Here is a 21,505-nt window from a genome sequence, read left to right on the forward strand (position 1 = left end):
AAAACTCATATTGGACATGTATTCTTCCCATGTAAAAATTGCTTTATTTTCCCTTTATTCTTCCATAAAATCAAAACTGAATGGTCACATCTGCACAATAGAAAATGCCCTTTTACAAAATCTGCTGTTTTTTCTGTCTTCATCTTTCCATGGCTATTATCTACAGGGTGAAATTCACAGCTTTTTGCCCCAGGGCCCTTGAAGCATTTTCCCCATACACATACTTCTCTTACAATGTGATACCTACAAAACATTTTAAATGACTTTTTCAGAAAAGAGGAAGAAAAGCAGCTTGAAAATCTGTTTATAAGTTTCTTATTAGAGGTCAGGGATACCTGGAGTCCACACCAGAAACACAGGACACAAAGAAGGACTACTTGACACTAATCAATCTCAGTGACAATTTAGAGATGCCAATTAACCTGGCCTGACAAGAACATGCAAACTCCACACAGAATGCAAGTCAGAATCAAACACAAGATCCAAGAACTCTGGCAGCAGTGACACCCAACCTGCTCCAGTACTGCCCCCCTTAGAAAACTGCTCCATTAAGTCTGAAATAAGTGACAGATGCTTAGGTTAGCTGGAATACTTACAATTGAATAAGTAATATGTTTATTCCATGCTGAAAAAAAGAAGAAAGAAACCACAACGTTTTCAGCCGTGGAGCCTTCTTCGGGTGTGAGCTCATGAAGCACTCACACCTGAAGAAGGCTCCATGGCTGAAACGTTGTGTTTTTTCTTCTTTTTTTCAGCATGGAACAAACCTATTACTTGTTCCTTTGCAGCCTACGCATGCTGACGCAGCTACCCACCTGAAATACTTACAATTGGTCCATTTTGGTCAAGTGAATGACAATCCTTTAGACAAATATTACAAATATTCTGCACTATACTGAGCAACCACACTAGAATATTCCAAATTTTATTTGGGCAACTTTCCTTGCTATCAGTTAACAAATGTTGTAGTGCTATCTATTGGAACATTACATTACATCTGTGTCCACTGCCTCTTTTGAGTAAAGAAAAAACATTGGCAATCAAAATCTCAAGGACAAACATGTTTTGGGTTTCTCACCTTAAAAAACCCTAAGTTTATTCATTAATACATCAAAGAATGTTGTGCTTACAAATTAACAATTTAGCATACCATTTATTTTTCCATACAAAAATAAATCCTGCTTAATGATTTACCCCAAAAAAGGCTGCAAAACATTTAATTTCAGAAGACCTTAAAATGAAATGCCTGCATTGTTCTACTTAAGAGTCAAAATTTCTGTACAAAAAGAAAACATTTTATTTAAAGTATGTGTGTAATGTTCCAATAGAATCTCAGCCTCCTGGGATTGAAGATGCTGCAGTACAGTGTTCATTCCTATTTATCTTCCACCCATCTTCTAAATTGCTTTATTCCATTCGGGGTCACAAGTATCCAGAGCCTATCCTGACAAGCAACAGGCACAAGGCAGGATACACCCTGGACAGGACGCCAGGTCATTGCAGGGCACACACACAAACAACCGCACACATACTCGCACCAGGGCCAAGTTTCCTAGAAGCCAGTTAACCTACCAGTATGTTTTTGGACTGGGGGAGGAAATGCACGTGGACATGGGGAGAACATAAAAAAACTGCACGCAAATAGCACCCCAATTACATCTCCTGTTTATCAGTTAACCCACCCAGCTGTCAGGCGCAGCAGAACTGAATCTGATCTTGACTGGTGTTCTGACAGCATAATTTCCAGGCTGCAACTCTAAAGCTTGGCAGGAGGTCATAACTTCACACACTCAACAGAACAGTCTTGGGGTGAATAAAAAGACTCAGTTCAGAATGTAGAAGTCAAAGTGCTTATTTTGTCCCAATACTGGCATCATTTCAGATTTCTCTATCTCGTACAAAAACAATCCTAAAGCATCAGATACACTCTGCAGACTAACAAGTGTGCACAGACTGGCTTTGTTTTGTACTCAATGCCTGGAAAATGAAATTTGACTACTCAATATACAGTAAGTTGCTAGAGAATCATTCTTTTTGATGAGGGCTACAGGTTCACAAATATACAGTTTTAAAGGATTAGCTGCCTGGAATAAAACATGCATCTACTGTCCTACAGTTCTGGCAGGCTCTCCCCTGTGACCCCAGAGTTGCTGCACTGAAGTGCCTGGTTGTGAATATACTGGACTGGGTCTGAAACAATAGCACATGCACAGAAGAACCCAACACTAAGGGGACAACTGGAATGATCTAGATAACACATGCTAGTAACACAGTTGCACCAATGTCTTCAGAGGAAGCCTTTATACTGTACAGTACCTACTTCCTCTGCTGTGGCTTATATCATGAGCATCCCCACTGCCGGGTCCAAAGCATTGGATTCAAAATGACATCGATGGCTTCTCATTTACTCCCTCAACAAAAGCAGAAATGCTCAAAATAAAATATTGTAAACTGTATAAATTAATAGTCATTATTAAATTATATAAAATTAAAATCAAATTGGAAGCATGCTTTTAGAGGAGTCGACCAAACAGGCTTATGATACATCAACAGATTAGACTGATTAGAAGGCTCCTCTTGGCTTCTGTTTTATATATAAAAATACAAAATAAGAAATGTCCTTTTTTTAGAGCTATATGATATGACATTGCGAACAACCGTTGTGGTAGGGCACTCGGAATGCCGGAGAGCCACGACGATCTTATTTGGAAACGACAAGCGTCTTCTTTCCCGTGGTGCTGTGGAAATGGGGAACAAACCGAGGTCCTGGACGAACGCGCTCATCCGCAACCTGGAGCTTGTGCAAGTGTCCGGAGTGAAGGAGCGGACTAGGGAAACGGACTCCCGTGCAGGGCGGACCGGACTGCGTGCTATCCGCCCGGACTGAAGCGGGAGGGAGCCCGGCTGTCAGCTCTAGGCGGTGGTAAATCTCTTGAGCGTGATGACGACAAGGGCGATGAGCACAGAAGCCCCCAGGATCACTGCAATTACTATAGCGGCTATGGCCCCAGGACCCAGCACACCTGCACAAGACAGACGCATAGAGAAACCGTTCAGCCAGACGTACCCGAAAGCTCGGAGTCTCCAAATCCACTTCATAACTAACATTACTGCTTTTAGAACAGGGAAAACAACTTTGTTTCCGCTAATTACTTAATCATCATAGCTAGAAGGCTCAAAGCTGTGCAAAAGGTAGACACAGCCCTACTGTACCCGAAGCAAGAGACAAGTTCAGAATCACGCATTAAATCTCAGATTTCCGCCTTTCTCCCTTTTCCTTTGAAACGTTCTAGTTCTTTGCAAACATATATTCATCTGAGTGTTTTAGAGCTCAGTCTTGCCGCCGAGGTTAATCCAATTTAATTTTTTTTTTTGAATGACACGTGAAGTTGAAATAAATCTTTATTCCCAGCCAGTACAACTATCTCAGGAATGGACTGCTTTTTAAAATAACGCAGCGGGATACATGTGGTTAGCCGAGGTGCAGCTTGTTTCTTTCTAACCCAGGCATCATGTGATACCTTTGTTGTATCATTGTATACAACAATTCCAACTCGGCTGTGAGAGACATCTAGAGACGAAGAGCGCCTACAGTAGTACGGCAAGCGTGAGAAGTCTTTACCTTTTATTATTTTTACACTTCTGAGCGATGTCAGGACACAAACCTCTCTCATGTAAAGACCTCAGATAAGGATCAGAAGTACAGTAGGTGGCTACACAAAGTCTTGTGTAACAGTGAAAAACATACCAAAAACACTGTGTGAGACTGCCTGAAAAGAGAGCTTGAAACCTTTCACATCCCTTTTAGAGCATCGGACAATCCCTACAGTGCTGTGAGACTCCTGTATACAAGAAGGTAACAAGCTGAAACCACCCCACTAGGCTGCAAGAGGCAAAGACCTGCCACAGGGCCATGTGGGGCAGGAAGAAGGCATTATGGGACAGAACTGTTACTCATGTCTATACTTTGTCAAGAGGCTGCATGAGACTCTCTATGACTCATGAATTTTGTTTCAAATTAATTTTTGAAGGAACAATAATCCTGGTGGCCTTTACAGAGAAGGATACCTAGAAGGAATGCTTACCATCTCCGCGGTCCATAGGCTGAGAGTGGGTGGTGTCTTCATACTCGAAGGTGAAGGTGTTGTCTGTGAGGTCATGAGGGGGGTCCCTGGTAGTGACATCATAGCTGCCCCCTCCCGAGCACGTCTCCTGGCTCTCGCTTTGCGGCGTGGGGGCAGGGTCAGCGGCCGTTTCTGGGAAAACACCAACCCCAGCAATACTGAAAACTGCGGAGTGGAAGATTACACACTGAACACACAGCGAGTATCCCTGACAGGAAGCTCAATCTATCCAAAGACTAACATTACTACTTGGCAAGATGGGTTCAGCACCTACCTTGCTTTGATGAGGGCATCATACATTGACGGAAAAGAATCCTACATTTACAATGTAAATTAAGATAGCCCTACTGGCTACCACGATAGTTCATTTACTCTTCAAAAGGAATTTCCAATTTTTTCACCATTCCTCTTTGATGAAGTTGTGAAAGATTTATTTTTTCTCTAGTTTGCTTATGCTCGTGTGGAAGGACTGTTGTGAAAGGAACTCTTTGTGAGAAAGCTGTTAAGTGCCGATTACAGGTTACTTTCCCTCTCTCTCACGTCTCCTGGTCAGATTCCTTACACACAACCCGAAAGCAGAGAGGACTGCTTTCCGAAGAAGAAAGTGTAAAGGGTAGAGCAAATGTCCACATACTTGTCTGTATATCACTACAAAGACAGAAAAGCCCAGAGAAGACCTATTACACTGATTCTGGGGATTCTAGACAGAAAGGAACTTGTAATAAGCAACTGCTCCAGTAATCCTGAGCTTTTACAAATTTTAAAGTCAGAAGACAGAGTACAAGAATACAAGGAGGAACTTTGTGAGAGAAGATCATAAACCATAAGTAGTAAACAGACTAAACTGCCAAACCACACTGCAGACCTTTGTAAATTTACTTCAGTGCTGCAATAGAAACGGTAGGTGTGGAGGAAAATGGCAGACCTGTAATGGATTGAATGTCTAGATCTTGTCTTTTCAAATGACTACTGTACTGAGGCTTTCAGAACTCTTCTGGCACTCTTGTGAGAGTGCAGCTGACGGTTACACTTTCCAGGATTTGGTTGACAATCTTTTAGTTTTATCTTTTTTATAGTTTTAAAACAATAACTAATGTTCCATTGGTGTCATCTGTGGTCAGCTATAGGTAAAGTGATAATGGGGTCTCTTTGCATGTTCAAAGATATCACTAAGTGTAAAATATTTACTCACTTTTAAATTAAAACTGATTCAACCCGAGGTACAATGTTCACTGTTAAAGAACGGGGTGGTTTAAAAATACATACTCACAAACCTAAGAACAGAATCAGTCAATAAACCGATTTTATTCCAAAGTTGCAACCTTTAAATTCAGAGTAGAGTGTTGCACTATTCTATCACAGCAGTCGTGTTAGTGGATCTCCCAGAATGTAGTGTTTCAGTAAGCTCTGGCTAACACGTACACACAGTTTATATGTAATGTGTTGAAATGCACAGCAGTTACAGTGAAAACAGCCCTGATGTCCTGTATTCTAACAACACACTGAAAAGTTCACCGTACAAGGGTGCATACTTGAAAATGAACATAAAGTTAATGAACAGTTCAACTTAAAATGAATGATGTAGAACACTAACAGATGCTACAAATTAAGCAAAGAGAGCAAATGCATACTGTGCACCATGCTCAACACTGTGCATCCTGTAGTGCCTGAAGCAAATGGTCATGCAGAGGTGTGAATACAGAGTGGTAGGGCCAGTGTATTCAGTGATACAGTGTATTTAGATCTTCAGGAGGCTTTTGACAAAGTTCCTCAAAAAATGGTCAATTCTCCAGTTGCAGGCAGTAGGTATTCAGGGAAACAAGACTGTCTGGATTGAAGAACTGGTTATTAAATAGAAAACAGAGAATACATATAAATCACCAAACGCCTTATTTATCACCCTAAATAACATCAACAATCTAGATTTTGCTGTAGTTAATAAACTAGTCGTGCTTGTAGACTACTCAATTAGAAGGATTAGCAAACACTGCAAAAGCAGCAAGTACATTTTAAAAAGATTTAGATAAAATTCACAGCTGGGCAAACACCTTATCGCACTTCCAGACAAAGATGGGCAGAAATTAAAAAGGTAAACAATGTGGTAGAATATATAGTTTAAAGAGTAGTATTTAAATTAGGAGATGTAATGGTAAAATTGTATAACATAGTAGTAAGGCATAAATTATTTCTCCTCTGGAGTCCAGATTAGAGCACGTGGAGCATAAGAGACTACCCTGACAGGCTGAAGGAACTGAACCCTTTTAGCCTTGAACAGGGAATATTAAGGGGGAACCTGATACAAGTGAGGACATCTTCAGGATAAAGGGTGAAGTGGAAACCAGAGGTCATAGGCGGAAAACTATGTGGAACTGCAATTAAAAATGAGAATAGGAAGCACTTCCTTACACAAAAGGTTTTGGGAGTGTGGAACAAGCTACCCAGCCATGTTGTTGAAGCTGATACCCAGGCTGGTTTCAGGAAACAGCTGGATGAGATCCTGGGGTGAATTAACTAGTAACTACCAAAGGGGCTAGGTGGACTGGATGGCCTCCTGTTGCTTGGAAACTTCATGTTCTTGCAAGAAAATTAGGGTCTCAAAATGTAGCCTGTTTGGTGGTGGATATCAGTGTGTAAGACTATATGGTATCCACACCTTTGAAAGAGAATACAAAAGGTACTGCAGGTGTAATATCTGCTCCCTTCCACTGCCTCAGCACACTGCCAAGTTCATGGCTCCTGTCAGTTTTACAGAAACCACTTTTCAGCCAGGGAGCTACAGTAGTAAAATGCCACCTGTCCCAGGGGCTGTTTTGCACACTCGGTGTTCAGTGCATGTCCGGGATAGAGCCGAACCCAATTCAATCGGAAAGGCTGAAGGGGGAAAAAAAAGATCAGAAAGCACCTGTGAAAGACAAACTGCCAAGAAAACCAGGCTTCTCACTGCAGAGACCGAGAAGACAGTAAAAGCACAGTTAACAAGCAGCTGGCACCTCGCATGACGATGATTTGGAAAACGTTTCTTAGTTGCTGAATCTAATTAGGCAGCAGCGCGCACAAAGCTTTCCTTGGTTGTGTTCATCCACACTTATTATTGGAAGATTCCTGGTCGACACGTTCCTTACAGCGGTTCCTGAAAATAAAGTCTTCCCTGATATATCGATTCAGCTTGACTCGCTGCCCGAATTGAGTATTTTTAACACAGAGCGCAAGGCTGGCTGCTGACTTTCTGGAGTGCAGCCTTCCTGTACTGAAGCAAGCCACAAGCAGGGCTGCCTGGTCACCTGCCAGGCCCTCCATCAATGGGGCCTTCTCTCGTCGGGCACAAAGGAGAGCTTGTCCAGCCGAGGAAGCCAGAATGTCCAGACTCTGAGGACCACAGATTCTGTGATGGCATTAAATGTTAAACAAACTTGTTTATGAAAGCCGTGTAAACGTTTTTTTTTCTGTTTATTTTTGTTCTCCACCCCACCCCCGCCCTGACAGCACTTAAAGTAACCGCCTCAGGCTGCGTGAGTATTGTCGGTCCTGGTCTGGTTTCATCTCCCTCGCCGCCTCACTGCTTCAGCCCTCTGCATTTCAAACATCTTGTGACTCCCCAGTTCTTTCTCGCCAGCTCTAGATGGAACCTGATGTTTGCAGGCTTAAAGTGAAAAGCTTTTTGGTAATGACCCTGCTCAGTAAACGTTGTTCTGTTGGGTCTATCCCTCAAATTGGCCCCTCCAGTTGTCTTACTATTAGAGAAAATGCAGATTTTGTGACCAAAATGGACACACCTGTGATGGTGCAAAAATCAATAGCTGTGCCTTAAACATAAAGCAGCAGCATTACTGTCTTGGAGTCTGATCTCCTCAAATCCTAGAATCTAAGCACGGTTTGGCCTGTGATGGGAGACCTGCAATTATATTGCTGGTGTAAGTGGTGTTCATGGACCAGTAGGTGGCGATCTCTCCCTGGGCTAGAATTTCCAAAGCAACACAATGAAGGGGACAGAAGACACTTTGCTGTAGGAGGTGTCATTCTTTAGATTAATTAAACGGAGGTCCTGATATCCTAGTCATGAAAGGATGTATTTTTTTGCTAGGTGTGCTGGTTGAATTCCACCTGGGGCTTGCAAAATGTAATGTTCCTTAATTCAGCAGGTGAAGTCATTTCTCCCTTTTTCACCAGACCCGCTCTGAAACATTTTGCTGCTGTCTTGGCCCACAGTAGTCAGCTCTGCGGTCTCCACAGCGCTAGATTCCAGGGTGCCAAATCAGGTCCTGACTAGTGCGCCTTCTGTGTGGAGTTTGCATGTTATTCCTGTGTCCAAAACACACAGTGGCTAGAATAATTGGTGCCCCCAAATTGTCTCTGTATGTGTGTATTTGCCCCATGATGGACTGGCGTCCGCTGAGGGGTGTAGTCCCGCCTCGCACCCTGTGCCTGCCAGTTTAGGCTCGGTCTCACTGCAATAGGATGAAGTGGCTGTGGATTGAAGAATATAAATACCTGCCATTTTCCCTAAACAATATTAAGGGATGTGAGACGTCACTGTGCAACACGCCGATATTTTGAAGTACATTTACTTGTACGGCAATCCAGATACAATGTATAATTTCCACTGTGCTATAAACACATGCATTTCCAGTGTTTTTTTTATACATCAGAACATCCTTTTTAGTTACCCTAAATGTAATGTTTAGGAGAAGGACACTTGGGCACATAATGAGACACAAAGGAGATAAGACTTTAACCACTCATCACAGAAGGAATATTCTCATGCTCATCTCTCCGAGAATATCACACATTTATTCTGTCAGCTAAACTAGTCACGACCAGAGTCAAATAGTGGTGCTGCCTGTTTTTACCCACTTTATTTCTTAACATAAAGGGATTAATCCCTACTATTATAGTCTAGAAGAGGCACAATGATCCGACAGGTACTTAAACATCCTTGAGCCATCTCTGTGAAAAGATTCCTTGTGGTAGGAAACTTTTCTTTCGAAATTATGCCAAACCTGCTTGTTTCTTACATAAAGGTCCTCTTACAGACATTCATGTTTACATTAGAAAACTGACAAAAACAGCGATGAGCACATTTCCTGGAAGGCCCTCTCAAACAGCAACATAGACACATACAGATGAAGGCAAACAAGCCAAGCAGCTTTTATTTTTGCTGAAGAAAGGGTTATGAAACTGAGTGGAACTCAGATTTAGTTTCACCTGTTTGTCTCACACAGTTGTTCCCCTCATTGACCTATTCGGTTACAACCATAGTGCAGATACAACAGAATTACACACATTGGACTTACAGTACCCATGAAACAAGCATAAATTCCTACGTGTCCAGATGAATTTGTGTGTGTACAGATGCCATCAAAAGTTCTTAAGTATCAGGCGTATTAAAGCCTATAGGTGCAGCTGTTTTGAGAGTGATTTTGCCTGGCTGTGCTTCCTCGTTTATACTAGACTGCTTTAAAGGACACCAACTAAGGCTCAGGAGTGGTCTCATTTTTCCATCTCCTCCTATGCTGGAGGTGTTAACACACCAAGGATTTTACACACAGCACTGGGAGTGGAGCTCAGGAAGGCAGAGGAACGTAGCAGAAGAGTCCTGTGCAAAGGCCCAGAGGGCTGCCTCACTCTGTGTCCTCAGCTCAACCTGACACGCCCCTGCTGATGGATTGGCATGGCAGATCGTGGCCAGAGGGGCCGTCTTCGCTCTCTTTCTAAATGAGGGCATACAGAACACAAGCTTTTTTCTAAAGTTTTCTGAGAAATTATTACGGTCATTTCACCACCCAAGGCTGTACTGGCTCAGACCCAGACGTACGGCAGTGCAGACTCCGTGGCACTTGGTGCCGCCAGCAGGGGGCGTCTCTGTGTAAGATACCAGCCCTTTACAAACCAGGACATCTGTGACGGTTGAAATCTGACTGATTCTTGAGTAACACATCTGACAATGAAAATTCCTTCAAGGTAATTCACCTGTAAAAGGCTAAGTCATTTTACAGGAGGCATGAGCTGCTAGATCACAAGCTCTATTCATTTCACAGAATAAAGGGATTTTATCTGGAGATGCACCTCTTACCGCAGTGTTGAAACACACAAAACAAGTGCTGCTTATAGCACAATCCAATGACATAAAGCAAGGAACTTGCAAAATCAGAAAGGTTCTTAACATTTATCTCAGTGTTAAATCATTTTAAGCTGACCTACTGTATAAGAAACTTTAGTAAGTTAGCAATAAACTCTAAAAAAAATTCAACCCGATACATGACTTAGCTGTAGATCCAAGTAAAAAAAACTTTAAAATTGGTTTTAGGAAAGCATGTAAAATCTTACTGTGATCTATGTTTATACTATTTTTATCAGTGAATTTTTACCTCCCACATATTTCAATTCATTTAATCTTATGTTCCTCTACACTACGGGATCAGGATTTTCAAGACTGAACTCTTCATCAGTGATCTGAATCAGACTACAATTAAAACTACAAACACAGCAAATAAAAACATGCACTAAATTGAACTTCTTCAACACCTCCGTCATAAATCCAAGATGTGGTGGAGAAAAATTTAAAAGAGAGAAGACTAAGTTTTCTAAAGTGTGCCTTGTGTAACACACAGAAATAAAAATTAAATGATCTGCCCTGTTTTACTGTGTTGTTTTAACTGTTTATCGAATCTTAAGATGACCGATGTTGGCTTCTAACTTGGCTATTGATTTACACAGGATGTTTAATTACAATTAAGTGCAATTAATATATAGGATATCCGTACTAACTCTTTTAACACATTAACCTATTCTTCTGGAATTTCCATGACCACTATCTGATAACTATTTTCTGGTTAACAATCTCTGGGGGGGAAAAGTGCTTCATGTTGGTTTCCAGCACAGAAGACGGCTGTCTTAGGCCGGGAGTACTTGCTTTAAAGCGATTGGCTGTTCAACGTGGGGCTGCTAGACTGAAGTCACTGAGAAACAGCATCTTCATTATGGGCGCAGGGTTTGAGCCTTACATTTCCATCTTCTGATGCACTCTGAGGCACTCGACAATTTTTAAAATTGAGCCCTTTGAAAATCCTGGAGTTCTGGATAGTGTAACAACCTCAACATTTTGCTTCAGGCCTCACTTTCTTTCTCCGCCTTTTGGCGCTCTTCTCTGACATGGTTTGATTTATCTGTGCAAGGAAGCGTTGTAATGAAACTCCCTACTGAAGCAGCTCTGATACACCCTGATTCTGGCTACAGCAGATGCAGAGGGGAGAGGAGGGAGTTTTTTTCGAAAAGCTTTATCCCTCCAGCAAGAAAAATGCCTCTCACCAGTTCTGTTGGGAAAGAAACATCTTTGGTAGAGGTGCACTGCAATTTCCACATGTAGGGTCAGAATGTGTTGAGCAAATAACTTGGAAAATAACTCATGTCATGCCAGACTTTAAGCAGTGGAGCTTCTGAAGTTAACCACTTGCAAGAAACAAAGGTACCGTTTCTTCTAGGAACAGTTCAAGCATGCATGATACAGAGAGGATAAATTTAAGAATTACAGGTACATATAAATCCAGTGTGCTCTCTAAACACGTATTTATAGTAATAGCTTTGAACCTCCATGAAATCAGGTTTGTTCAGGACATAGCAGGAGAAACTTGAGAATATTCTGTCGAGCCACAGCCCTGTACAAAATCGACACTTTTTTAGTTTTTTGCATCTTGTAAGCCTGTAAGTGACCTAGAAAATGGGGTTTAGGTTAAATCTTTCAGCTTTGTTTACGGGGCAGGGAGCTGAAAAGCTCCTCCTGAGATGTTTTGTGTTTCTCTTGAGCCCCTTTATTTAATGTCAGTTCACCAGAATGTGTGTTCCATTAGTTCCTCAAAAAATGTGAATGTTGTATTTCCTACCCGTAGTTTGGATGGGGCAGGCTGGTCGTGGAGAAACTATGTGAAGCCCTAACTCCTTCATCTACACCAAGAACCTAAGATCAGCTCCGCGCCCGAGCCGGACACCTGAGCCCTACCTGTCCTCGCCGCTGCTGTCCACAGGCCCAGGAGGAGGAGAAGGAAGAGCCTCGGGCTTCTTCTTGGAGTCATCTTTCCTCTGTGAAGGCTGCGGGGATCTCCGCCACTCTGGGCGCACTGGTTAAAGAGAGGCTGTCCTGAGAAGGAAGGAGAGAAGGAGAGGAAAGAGAGAGAGAGAGAGCGGGAGGAAAGAAGAGGGAGGGAGCAGTACTGTAGATGGCTGGAGGGGGGCCACTGGCTGTACAATACCGACTTTGTCAGGACCTCTGACTGCCCACCCACCTGAAACCTTCGGACACGCACTCAGGAACGGTCGACCAGGAGCTGGCCTGTGAGAGAACCAGCCTGCCCCCTGCGCCCCTCCTCACTGGTGACCCAGAGAGGGAGGTTAACTGTTCCCTGTCCTGGAACAGAGCTGGCCCACAGCACAGAGGCACTATCCTGAAGAGCCCAGGGATGGCCAGGCGTCCCTCCCGGGGCACAGAGTTAAAAACAACCAATACCCAGACCTGCCTCGTCAAAATGAGCTACCATGATAGAGATACCATGCTGCTATTAGACCTAGGACAGAGTACCAAGCACAAAATGGAGCAGACTAAAATATTCAGAATATGGCAGCAAGTTGCCGCCTCCAGTTAATTACGCAAGCTCAACTGATGATATTTAAAGCTTTATAAACAAGAAAAGAATCTTGAGTTAAAAGGTAACTTCACAAAACCCTTAGAGAAACAAAATTGCCTTTCCCCCCCCAAACCAAAAATCAAAGTGAGGTCAACTTTTCAAAGCAAATAAAAGTTTTGACTGTGCCATGGCCAGGTAGTCTGGATGCATGTTTGTTCCGAGAATTTTTTAAAAAATGTCTGAAAGCAGAAGTTACAAGACAGAACAATTCAACATTTTTCTGAGCGTGTACCCCACTGCAGGCAGCCCCACAAGTCTAGGGCTCTCGAAATCGGATTGCAAATTGCCAAGATTAGAACAGCATTAACAAAGTGTTCAAAGCTGTTAATAGTCCTGACTGTTCTCAGCAGGGTCTCAGCACCAGAATGGCTGTGGTGCCACTTGCAAGCTCCGACGAGACAGGGAGACGTGGGGTGGGCTCTGGGACACTGCACGGTCACAGCTGGTAACCTGCAAAGGCAATGCAATGCCTCCTGATGAAAATAGATTGTCTAGACAGTGCTGCCCAGGCTAATGGCCGTCTATTGAATGGAGGCCTTGCTTTTAACATACTGGATATAGCAGATGTCTACCTTGCCTTATTTTTTTAATAAAAAAGCAGAAAAGGCAATTCCAGGAGAAGCACCACAAATGAACCAAACGTTTGTTTAGAATATTGTGTATGATTTTGATCTTGTAAAGATAATCTGCTTTGGAATCAGTCCAGAGAAGAGACCGCATGGAACATAAAGGAATGTCCTACCCTGACAGGCTGAAGGAACAGAACCTTTTTAGACTTGAACAGTGAAGAATGAGAGGACACAAGTATTCAAAATACTCAAAACGCTGACAAAGTCAACTCAGTGGACGTCTTCAGTGAAAGATGAAACAGAGGGAACAGGTGGATAATACACATCCCAGGTGAAAGATGTGGGAGTGTGGAACAAGCTACCCAGCCATGCTGTGGAAAACATTACCCTGACTTCCTTCAGGAAACAGCTGGATCAGCTATTAAAGACCCAACAGGCTAAATGGGCTGAATGACTTCCCATAATAATAATATTAATAATAATAATAATACCTTTTCCTATGTCATTAGTTATCCTCGGGACACAGTAGCTGCTCCTGGAATGGCCAGCTCTATCATATATAGACAAAATGCTGCTTTGCATTAGGAAAGGTGGAGCACTATTGTGCTAAAGGCTGTATTGTGCTGAACAGTAAGCAGTTGTCTGGATACTGATGAAGAGGAAATTGCAGATATTGGAGAATGTTTTGGTGAATATAAAAATGACTTAAACCAAGAGCTGAATTTCTCAGAGAAAATCCTGCGATCTTCAGGTTCACAGGGGATGTTTTATGACGGCTACAGTCCAGCAGGTGATGACAGGTTTGCCTGCACTTCACTGAACACTGGAGTCTCGCACCAAGCGATGATCCCACTGGATCAAAAGCTCATCCTGAATATGTCGGCAGCTGTGAAAGGCTGAAAAATCAGCAAAGCACAAGGCATCAACACATCAAGAATACCTCATACTTTAACTCACTGGGCAACCATGAAAGATGACCATACAAAGATTTTTTCAAATCTTCTTTACCCCTCATTTAAGACTTGAAATGAAAAGCATTTTTCCATTCTAAACAGGAATAGAAAGCTCCACACTGAAAAGCCCCAGAAGAGAAGACACCCAAAACCAGGCACTACTCCTTCCTCAATCCCCTCTCCTAACACACAGCAAAAACGGGACCCGAGTTTCTGAAGACACACAAAGCAGCTGATGTCAACAGTCCTTAACTGCCAGACTCGATTTGGAAGGAGTTGCTTTGAAAATTCAACACCCAAGGAAAAAGGTTCCAGGCTTCACCCCCTCCAGCATGATGAAGAAAGAAAGGTGCACCCAGATGCCCTCCTGGAAAACATTAGAAAGTGCACTGATGCAATCGAGGAAACCCACATTGAAGAAACTGGGATGAATACCTTTTCCTCCTTGCGAGACTATTGATAAATAAAACCTCGTGTCATAAAAACGAAATTATTTTTGGTGAACATCACTCAGTTTCAATTTGCTTAGTTTGTGCAAACTAACTTAGTTAGCTCCTGCTGTAGCTGTTCACAGCTTTGTTCCCTTTGAAAGGAATTCGACAATTTAATAGAGGTAATGCAGTCATTTAGCTGTGGAGCTGCCTACATTTAAGAAAAATAAATGAAATACCACATGCCTACAGAGGCTTGGTAACCCAGATACAATACAAGCAGGTTTTGTACAGTTCAGGACCCAGATCTGCCATTGTTATCCTGAGGACAATGCAGTGCAAATCAATGAATCACCTGCCACTGCCTGTTCTGATAGACTATTCACTCCCTCGCATAGGCATCACCAGCACTGTGTGTCCTACAGTAACACCACGGCCCAACTCATTCAGGGACGAGGGAGCAGTCACTCTTCGCTAGTTTTCAGAATTTACAAGCGGTTTTTGCTCAACTGTTTTGCCTATGTATACAACCTGAATAAAAATAATCAAGGATGATCATACTGCATATGAAAACATCCGTATTGGACACAAAATGCTTACGTGTTCAGCTGCAGACATTAGGATTGCCATAACACCCTGCCTGAGGGATACCAAGTGGGACCTCCAGGAACGCTGGCTGCAAGGATGTCAGTCCAAGAACATGTCAGAGCTTTAGAGTTCACGTATTGATCATCTTTAGGCTAGAACAGTGTCGCCTGCACACAGGCAGTAACCACAGCCACCACCCACCTGAGTCAGCTAGGGGTAATAACTCCATATCAGAACTGCCAAATGAGCCAGGAGAGGCAGAGTCCCTGAATGGCACACAAATACCTGGCTGCTATCAGGTGGGTCTGTAATTTAGGACTGCAATGCAGGCATCTGTTCCCTAAAGCAAACTTTGTGTGTACACCTTAAAAAAAAAGCCTAATTGCATGTTAATAAAGAAATTCTTAAAACTTTCAACTAAGTTTTTTTGAGTTGTGCATTTCTGTTTAGCGACGTTTTTAAACAAACTTTACACACTATGAACATTGTTAGCCTAGCATTTAGTTAATGCCTTATGAGTGCCTTTTAAAATATGCATATAATCAAAAATATTAATCAGAAGAAAAAATCCAGGGTTCCTAAGAATACCGATATGAATCTTGATGAAAAGGCAAGAATGACTTCTATCTAGTTCTTTTAAAATAAATTTATAGAAACAATGGACTATTTCAGAAGTTATTCAAGAAATGGTTATAAGAAAGCTTGTATCTTTTTTGGCCTGAATATACTGTATGTTGGCTCTGTATTTGACACGAATATGTTGCGGAGGAAAGACAATCAAAAGGTCTAATGTTTTACATTTGCTTTTTGTATTTTACAATTCAATGAATACAAAAAAGCAAAGCTCTCCCAAACTCCTTCACTTTGCCCACTGTCATGACTGATCATTTAATGTTTTACATTTTCAAGGTGCAGGTCAAAGCATTTCTATGCTGGCATGCTTTGTCTCCAAGAGCCGTTTTCACAACCACTGATCTAGACAGCCTACTTGGACGTGGGGGATCTCCCCGTTAGGATTTACGAATTTGATCGCTATAAATATGAAGTTGATCTGATTAAACACCAGTGGGACAGTTTGGGAGGACATGGGCCAGCAGAAACCAACACTTACCAATGGAGTCGACTTGACAAGGAGCTGGCAGGAGAAACGCAGTACTGTATTATGGATAGTGAGCCAGCTCAGCAGGTAGGTCTGTGCAGGACACACTAGACACCTGACGCGAGGTCTGTAGCACTTGTGACTATAATTTATAACCTCAAAGATGTACTGTATTGATGAAAGAGTATCAAGATAGTTTTTTGTAAATATATATTCTTTCTCTCTACACCATCCACATGTGATGTCTCTGAAGTGTCAGTAATTTAAACCAGGCACAATGAAAACTGTCAACAGGATGACAAAGAGTCATGCATAGCTGTCTTGTCTCAGGTGCGGACGCCAGGATTGTCATGGCTCCAGAGCAGCTAGAACCCACACCCTTGTCTCATGACCACAGACCTGGAATGGCATTAACACCCACAAGTATCAAAGCAATCTGCACCGACATGAAGGGAACAATATATACATTTGTAAGAAAACACAAAAAGCCTGTGTTCTGTGAGAGGATGGCTTAATTAAAGGAGTACAGTTCTAAATATAGGGCTACTGGATTCTGTAAGGCTGTGGACATGTGGGAAGACTACAGGGAGATATTCATGTTATACATTATTAAATCAAAATGGGAATGTAGTACTACCTCTAGACCCCAGGTCTAGACTGTGATCTGTTTAAAGGTTAAAATGTTAAAAACCGTAATGCTGTGCGTGATTCCAAACACATTACTTTCATTTCCATGCTTCATCATGAGGAAGAAACACATCTACCGCGAAAACGAACTTTACACGATTCCAAAACACGTTATTTACACCATATTCAGATTGTCTTCCAAAATGAATCATTTATTCCATTTTGGAAAATAAATATTTGCGGATAGAAAATTAACAATTATTGATACAATTGCACACACCCATGCCTACAATGGGAGTATATTTATACAATGGCAGAGAACTGCTGTAAAATGGCCTACCACGAGATTCCCTCCAAAAATAAGAAAAATAAAAAATGCTCCATCAGCCCATACTTTTCTTATTTTATAATACAGTTGCAGAATTTAAAGTTTATTCTTTTAACAGGCTAGTATTTTACAAGAAATGGTTAGCTACTTGGATCTGTTTGAACACGCCCTTAAAACAGGACATCCTTGATCACACAGTTACAGTCTCCCTTGAAACAAGTGGCAGGAGAGGGAAGGAGAATTAAAAAAACAAAAACAAAAACAAAAACAGGGCAGATCAACAGCTTTCAATAAATATAATGGGTAATTTCCAATGTCTGTTAAAGAACCTATTTCTTTTTCTGTGAATTGTCCAAATAAGATGCCAGCTTATTCCCAGCTCTTTTTCTAGGGGTGTTCAGCCAAAGGCTGAATCACCACCAGTAACAGAGAGAATGCTTCCAGTGTTACTGCAGTTGCTGGGAGGCACAGTTAGAAATCAGAATCGAGATCCTCTGGGTTCCGGCCTGCAGCTTTGCATCACACCGCCAAACCCAGTTGCGGCCTTAGGTTCCGGTTTCTCTTTTTCACTTGGCCGCTGTCTGAAGCGGAGAGTGTCAGCTCTGGCTGGCTGGAGGCTGGATCTGTCTCAAATGAGCTTCAAATAGAAAGGGAGCTGCAGCTGAACGTGTGATAGTGGGGACAAAAACCGGAAATGGTCAGCAGGTAGGCAGCAGTCCAGTGCTCCTCAATAATCCTCTACGGTTTCGATTTCACCCATATTCAACCGTTCTGAGGATGCATTTACAGAAAAACCTAGGGAAAAGAGAGCAAAACGGGCACAAGTTAGGGGAAAACACCAACTCAGAATCATCTTGCAAAACATACATGGTTCCCTCTCGAGAAAGCAAAGTGTCTGAAATATGATTAACAGCAGGTCAGATATTGCAAGTGAAGCATCCAAAGGTGTTTTGAAGCTCACTCTTGAACTTGCAAGAACTTCTGATGTTAGACCGTGGTCCCTTTAAAATGTGCTTCCAAGAATTTCACTAGAGCAGTTTTGCTCAAGATGGGACACAAATGGGTCTGGTTACTGAAGGAATGTTATAAATTTTATAAAAACTAACAAACTGCTTATCTTTTAGTTTCCTAACTGCTTATAACCCTGGCAAATGGAAGCATACCAGGGGACATCTATAGGTCAGTGGAAAAGTACAGCCCATGTCTTAAATATAGTAAAAAGAGAAGTAGAAAGTCTTGTTTTGCAAATGTAAGCAATAACGAAAGTCACAATAAGGAGTTGTTTTCTGCTATTTAAGTTTGACTGAAAACTGATAATTCATTTTAGGGATTAGGTAATCTATGTTTAAGGTAGGAAGTTTGTCTGTTGCTGTGTATAAAAAGCGCTGAGCAACATCTTTCGGAGAGACTAGCTTTTACAAGCTGCTCTCCTGTATGCATACGAATAAACAGCTCTTTCACCAACACCCAGACTCTGACATTTTAATGTTTCTACATTACTTATGCAATTAATTTAATTGTTTTTTTTCTCTTCAGTTTCTGCTGACATTTACTTTTAACTTCTTACCCTTAGAAGTCTTCAGCTTGAGCATTCATGTTTTAAATGAAATATCAAGTTTAACAAACGTGTACATATGACAAAATGGACATTATATGAAGGGTCTGAATAATTTCCCAAGGAACTACACATTAAATTGACTGATTATATAAAGGGAGCTTTTTCAAGCTGTTTTAATAACTAAAGCAATAAATAGCTTAATTGAACATGCTACATATGATCACAGTTTACTAATGAAGTAAAATGAAATCGTGGTCAATGGTATTAGATATAAATAATTTCATTAGAGAGCATATAATACTTGACAGATGACCTTCTAAAAATCACTGCCAGATGCTTGTCATCAACACAAGCAACTCACAGGAGCTTCTTTCACTGGCTTGTCGAAATTAAAGCTAATGTTCACAGATTGCTGAACTTAAGTCCAAATATATTTGCATTTACTAAAAATGTAGAATAGATTAAGTGATCATGTTCCCCAATTTCATTCATCAGTCTTTTCCACTACAACAACTGCTAAATATACTGCTATAGTTACCCCCCAGAAAGGTAACTTATAAGTGAAGACAGTGCTGCATGATCAACACTCTCCTGGGAGAGAATCCATGAGTTACACCCCCCTGTCCCTCACGAATCCTTACCTAGCAGGCTGGGGTCAGCTCGCACCATCTTCTGCTTTTTCTTTTTCTTCCCAGATTGTACTGTTTCAAAGTTGGACTGCTGGAGAACGGTGTGATTCGTCTGAAAGACTGACTGCATCCCAGCTTGATTCACTCCCCAGACAGAATCCTGAGAGTCATTGGCAAATATCAGTGTATCAGTGGGAAAAACAGGGCATTCTTGTCACAGGAGGGAACCCATAAAGTAGTATATGCTAATTCCATCGTGAAAGTAAAACAAGGTTAATTCCACAGCCAAAAACGTGTTCCTTTTCTACACTTCAGAGAGGAATTTACCATTCTAACCTCATTGATAAAACTGTCTTTTAACATTGTTGTACTTTCTTATCGGGTGTAAGCTCTATAGCTGCACCTCCCAGTGTTAAAGGAATTGAGCAACACATGTGGTTTTAAGAAACTAAACAGAAACCTTTTTTTGCCACTGGTGATGGCCTTTGAACATCATAACCCAGCCCCTACTATGCAAAGAATTGCCAAAGCCAATGAAAAGTCTCCATCTCTTTCTCGGTCAGATTTAGCCACCTATTAAGCTTCACTAGCTAATCTTGCCTTTGTCAACAGCAACCAGACACCCCACCCTTGTTCTGCCCCCAACTCTGTCCGTCTCCAGGACCCATGAAGGAACAGCCCTGGACATTCTCACCTGCTGCTGCTGCTGTAGTTGGCGCTGTTGCTGCTGCTGATTGGCTTTCTGTTTGGCACGGCGCTCTAGGAAGTGCTTGGCGAAATCCTTGGCCTCAGGTGTGTCTCCGAGGTAGGCTCTGACGTAGTCATGGACCTCATAAGGAGAGTCCACCTCTTTCAGGAAGGAAACAAACGTAGGAACTGCAGAGAGAGAAACAGACGGACATCTGTCCTGAATCTCCAATGCTCCACGGCTCCCTTTTATACCGGAGTGCTGTAAAGGGCTAAGCAGCAGGGTTGCACATGAAGTGCCACAGGCCACAACCCTGAAATCGCATATCTTACATTTCTCTATTGATGGTAACAGTCACTTACAATAATTATTTCTGCAAACATACTGATCAAACTAATCAACAATCTCCAAAAAAGTATGCTGTGCAAAACTGTTCAGTTCTAGAACAATTTCTTTGAACAAATCAGAGTCAAATTAATACATTCATGAATCCCCAGACGATTTGTTCATTTGATTCATGGAGCCTTTCAGCTCAGCGAGAGAAATCAAGCATCAAGCCAAGCGAGTCAAAGAAGGAAATAATTCTGTTCCAATCCCAGAGATCATAGATTGAAGGGAGGAACAAGAAAGCTCAAGTTGAATGTGATACAGTAAATATTAAGCAACCGGAACTCATCAAATTCAATAAAAACAGACGGCTCTCACAAATTAAGATTTGAGAGCTGTGTGTATTTTATTTTGTTTCATTGAGACGTCTTTATTAATTTGACTTTCCTGAAATGCATGAGACTAATAATGATACATTCTGGATTTATCTACTGGAAGACTGCATACTGTCTTCCACAGTGATGCATACATACTATTGTATGTTTTTAGGTTTCAATAATGTATATATTATGTTTTCATCTGTGAATGCAAATTACCTCTAGAACAGGAAAATTAAATGTGATGTTATATTCCTGTTTTCCATTATAAATTCCACTGATTATTAAGTTGATACACTTAGTGTGTGGTGTTAAGAAATAGTAATTCATAGCAAAATTCAAATTAATTCACTTAATTAATTCAATTAATAAACTGTCATAATGTTATCGTCCCATGTGGAACAACAAAAAGTACCAAGACAAAACTATCAATTTGATATTATTTTACAATAATAATTTCTTTTCTTGTAGCTTCATAAATGATTAAGCCTCATTTCTGTAATTTAGGCTCTGAGTAAAGTATTCTATGGTG

At 41.5% G+C, this 21,505-nt stretch overlaps 2 protein-coding genes across 9 annotated transcripts in view; both read right to left on the reverse strand.

Annotated features, from left to right (window-relative positions):
* Positions 1-1,048: 1,048 nt before the first annotated feature.
* snorc (secondary ossification center associated regulator of chondrocyte maturation) lies at positions 1,049-12,399 on the reverse strand. Its single transcript, XM_015361491.2, has 3 exons — positions 12,118-12,399; positions 4,086-4,256; positions 1,049-3,023 (listed from the first exon to the last, which is right to left on the reverse strand). The coding sequence occupies exons 1-3, from the start codon at positions 12,188-12,190 to the stop codon at positions 2,914-2,916; spliced, it is 354 nt and encodes a 117-aa protein (XP_015216977.1). The 5' UTR covers positions 12,191-12,399; the 3' UTR covers positions 1,049-2,913.
* A 4,858-nt stretch (positions 12,400-17,257) lies between these two features.
* gigyf2 (GRB10 interacting GYF protein 2) overlaps positions 17,258-21,505 on the reverse strand; it is a 60,862-nt gene continuing 56,614 nt past the window's right edge. For all 8 annotated transcript variants that reach the window (XM_069197674.1, XM_069197676.1, XM_069197675.1 and 5 more), the window contains 3 exons: positions 20,276-20,457; positions 19,594-19,741; positions 17,258-18,189 (listed from right to left, as the gene is read on the reverse strand). In XM_069197674.1, coding sequence (XP_069053775.1) covers positions 18,122-18,189; positions 19,594-19,741; positions 20,276-20,457 — 398 coding nt within the window. In that variant the 3' untranslated portion in view covers positions 17,258-18,121. The remainder of the gene's footprint in view (positions 18,190-19,593; positions 19,742-20,275; positions 20,458-21,505) is intronic.

This window comes from Lepisosteus oculatus, chromosome 13 (assembly GCF_040954835.1).
Source record: "Lepisosteus oculatus isolate fLepOcu1 chromosome 13, fLepOcu1.hap2, whole genome shotgun sequence".
In the NCBI taxonomy this organism is placed as follows: Eukaryota; Metazoa; Chordata; class Actinopteri; order Semionotiformes; family Lepisosteidae; genus Lepisosteus; species Lepisosteus oculatus.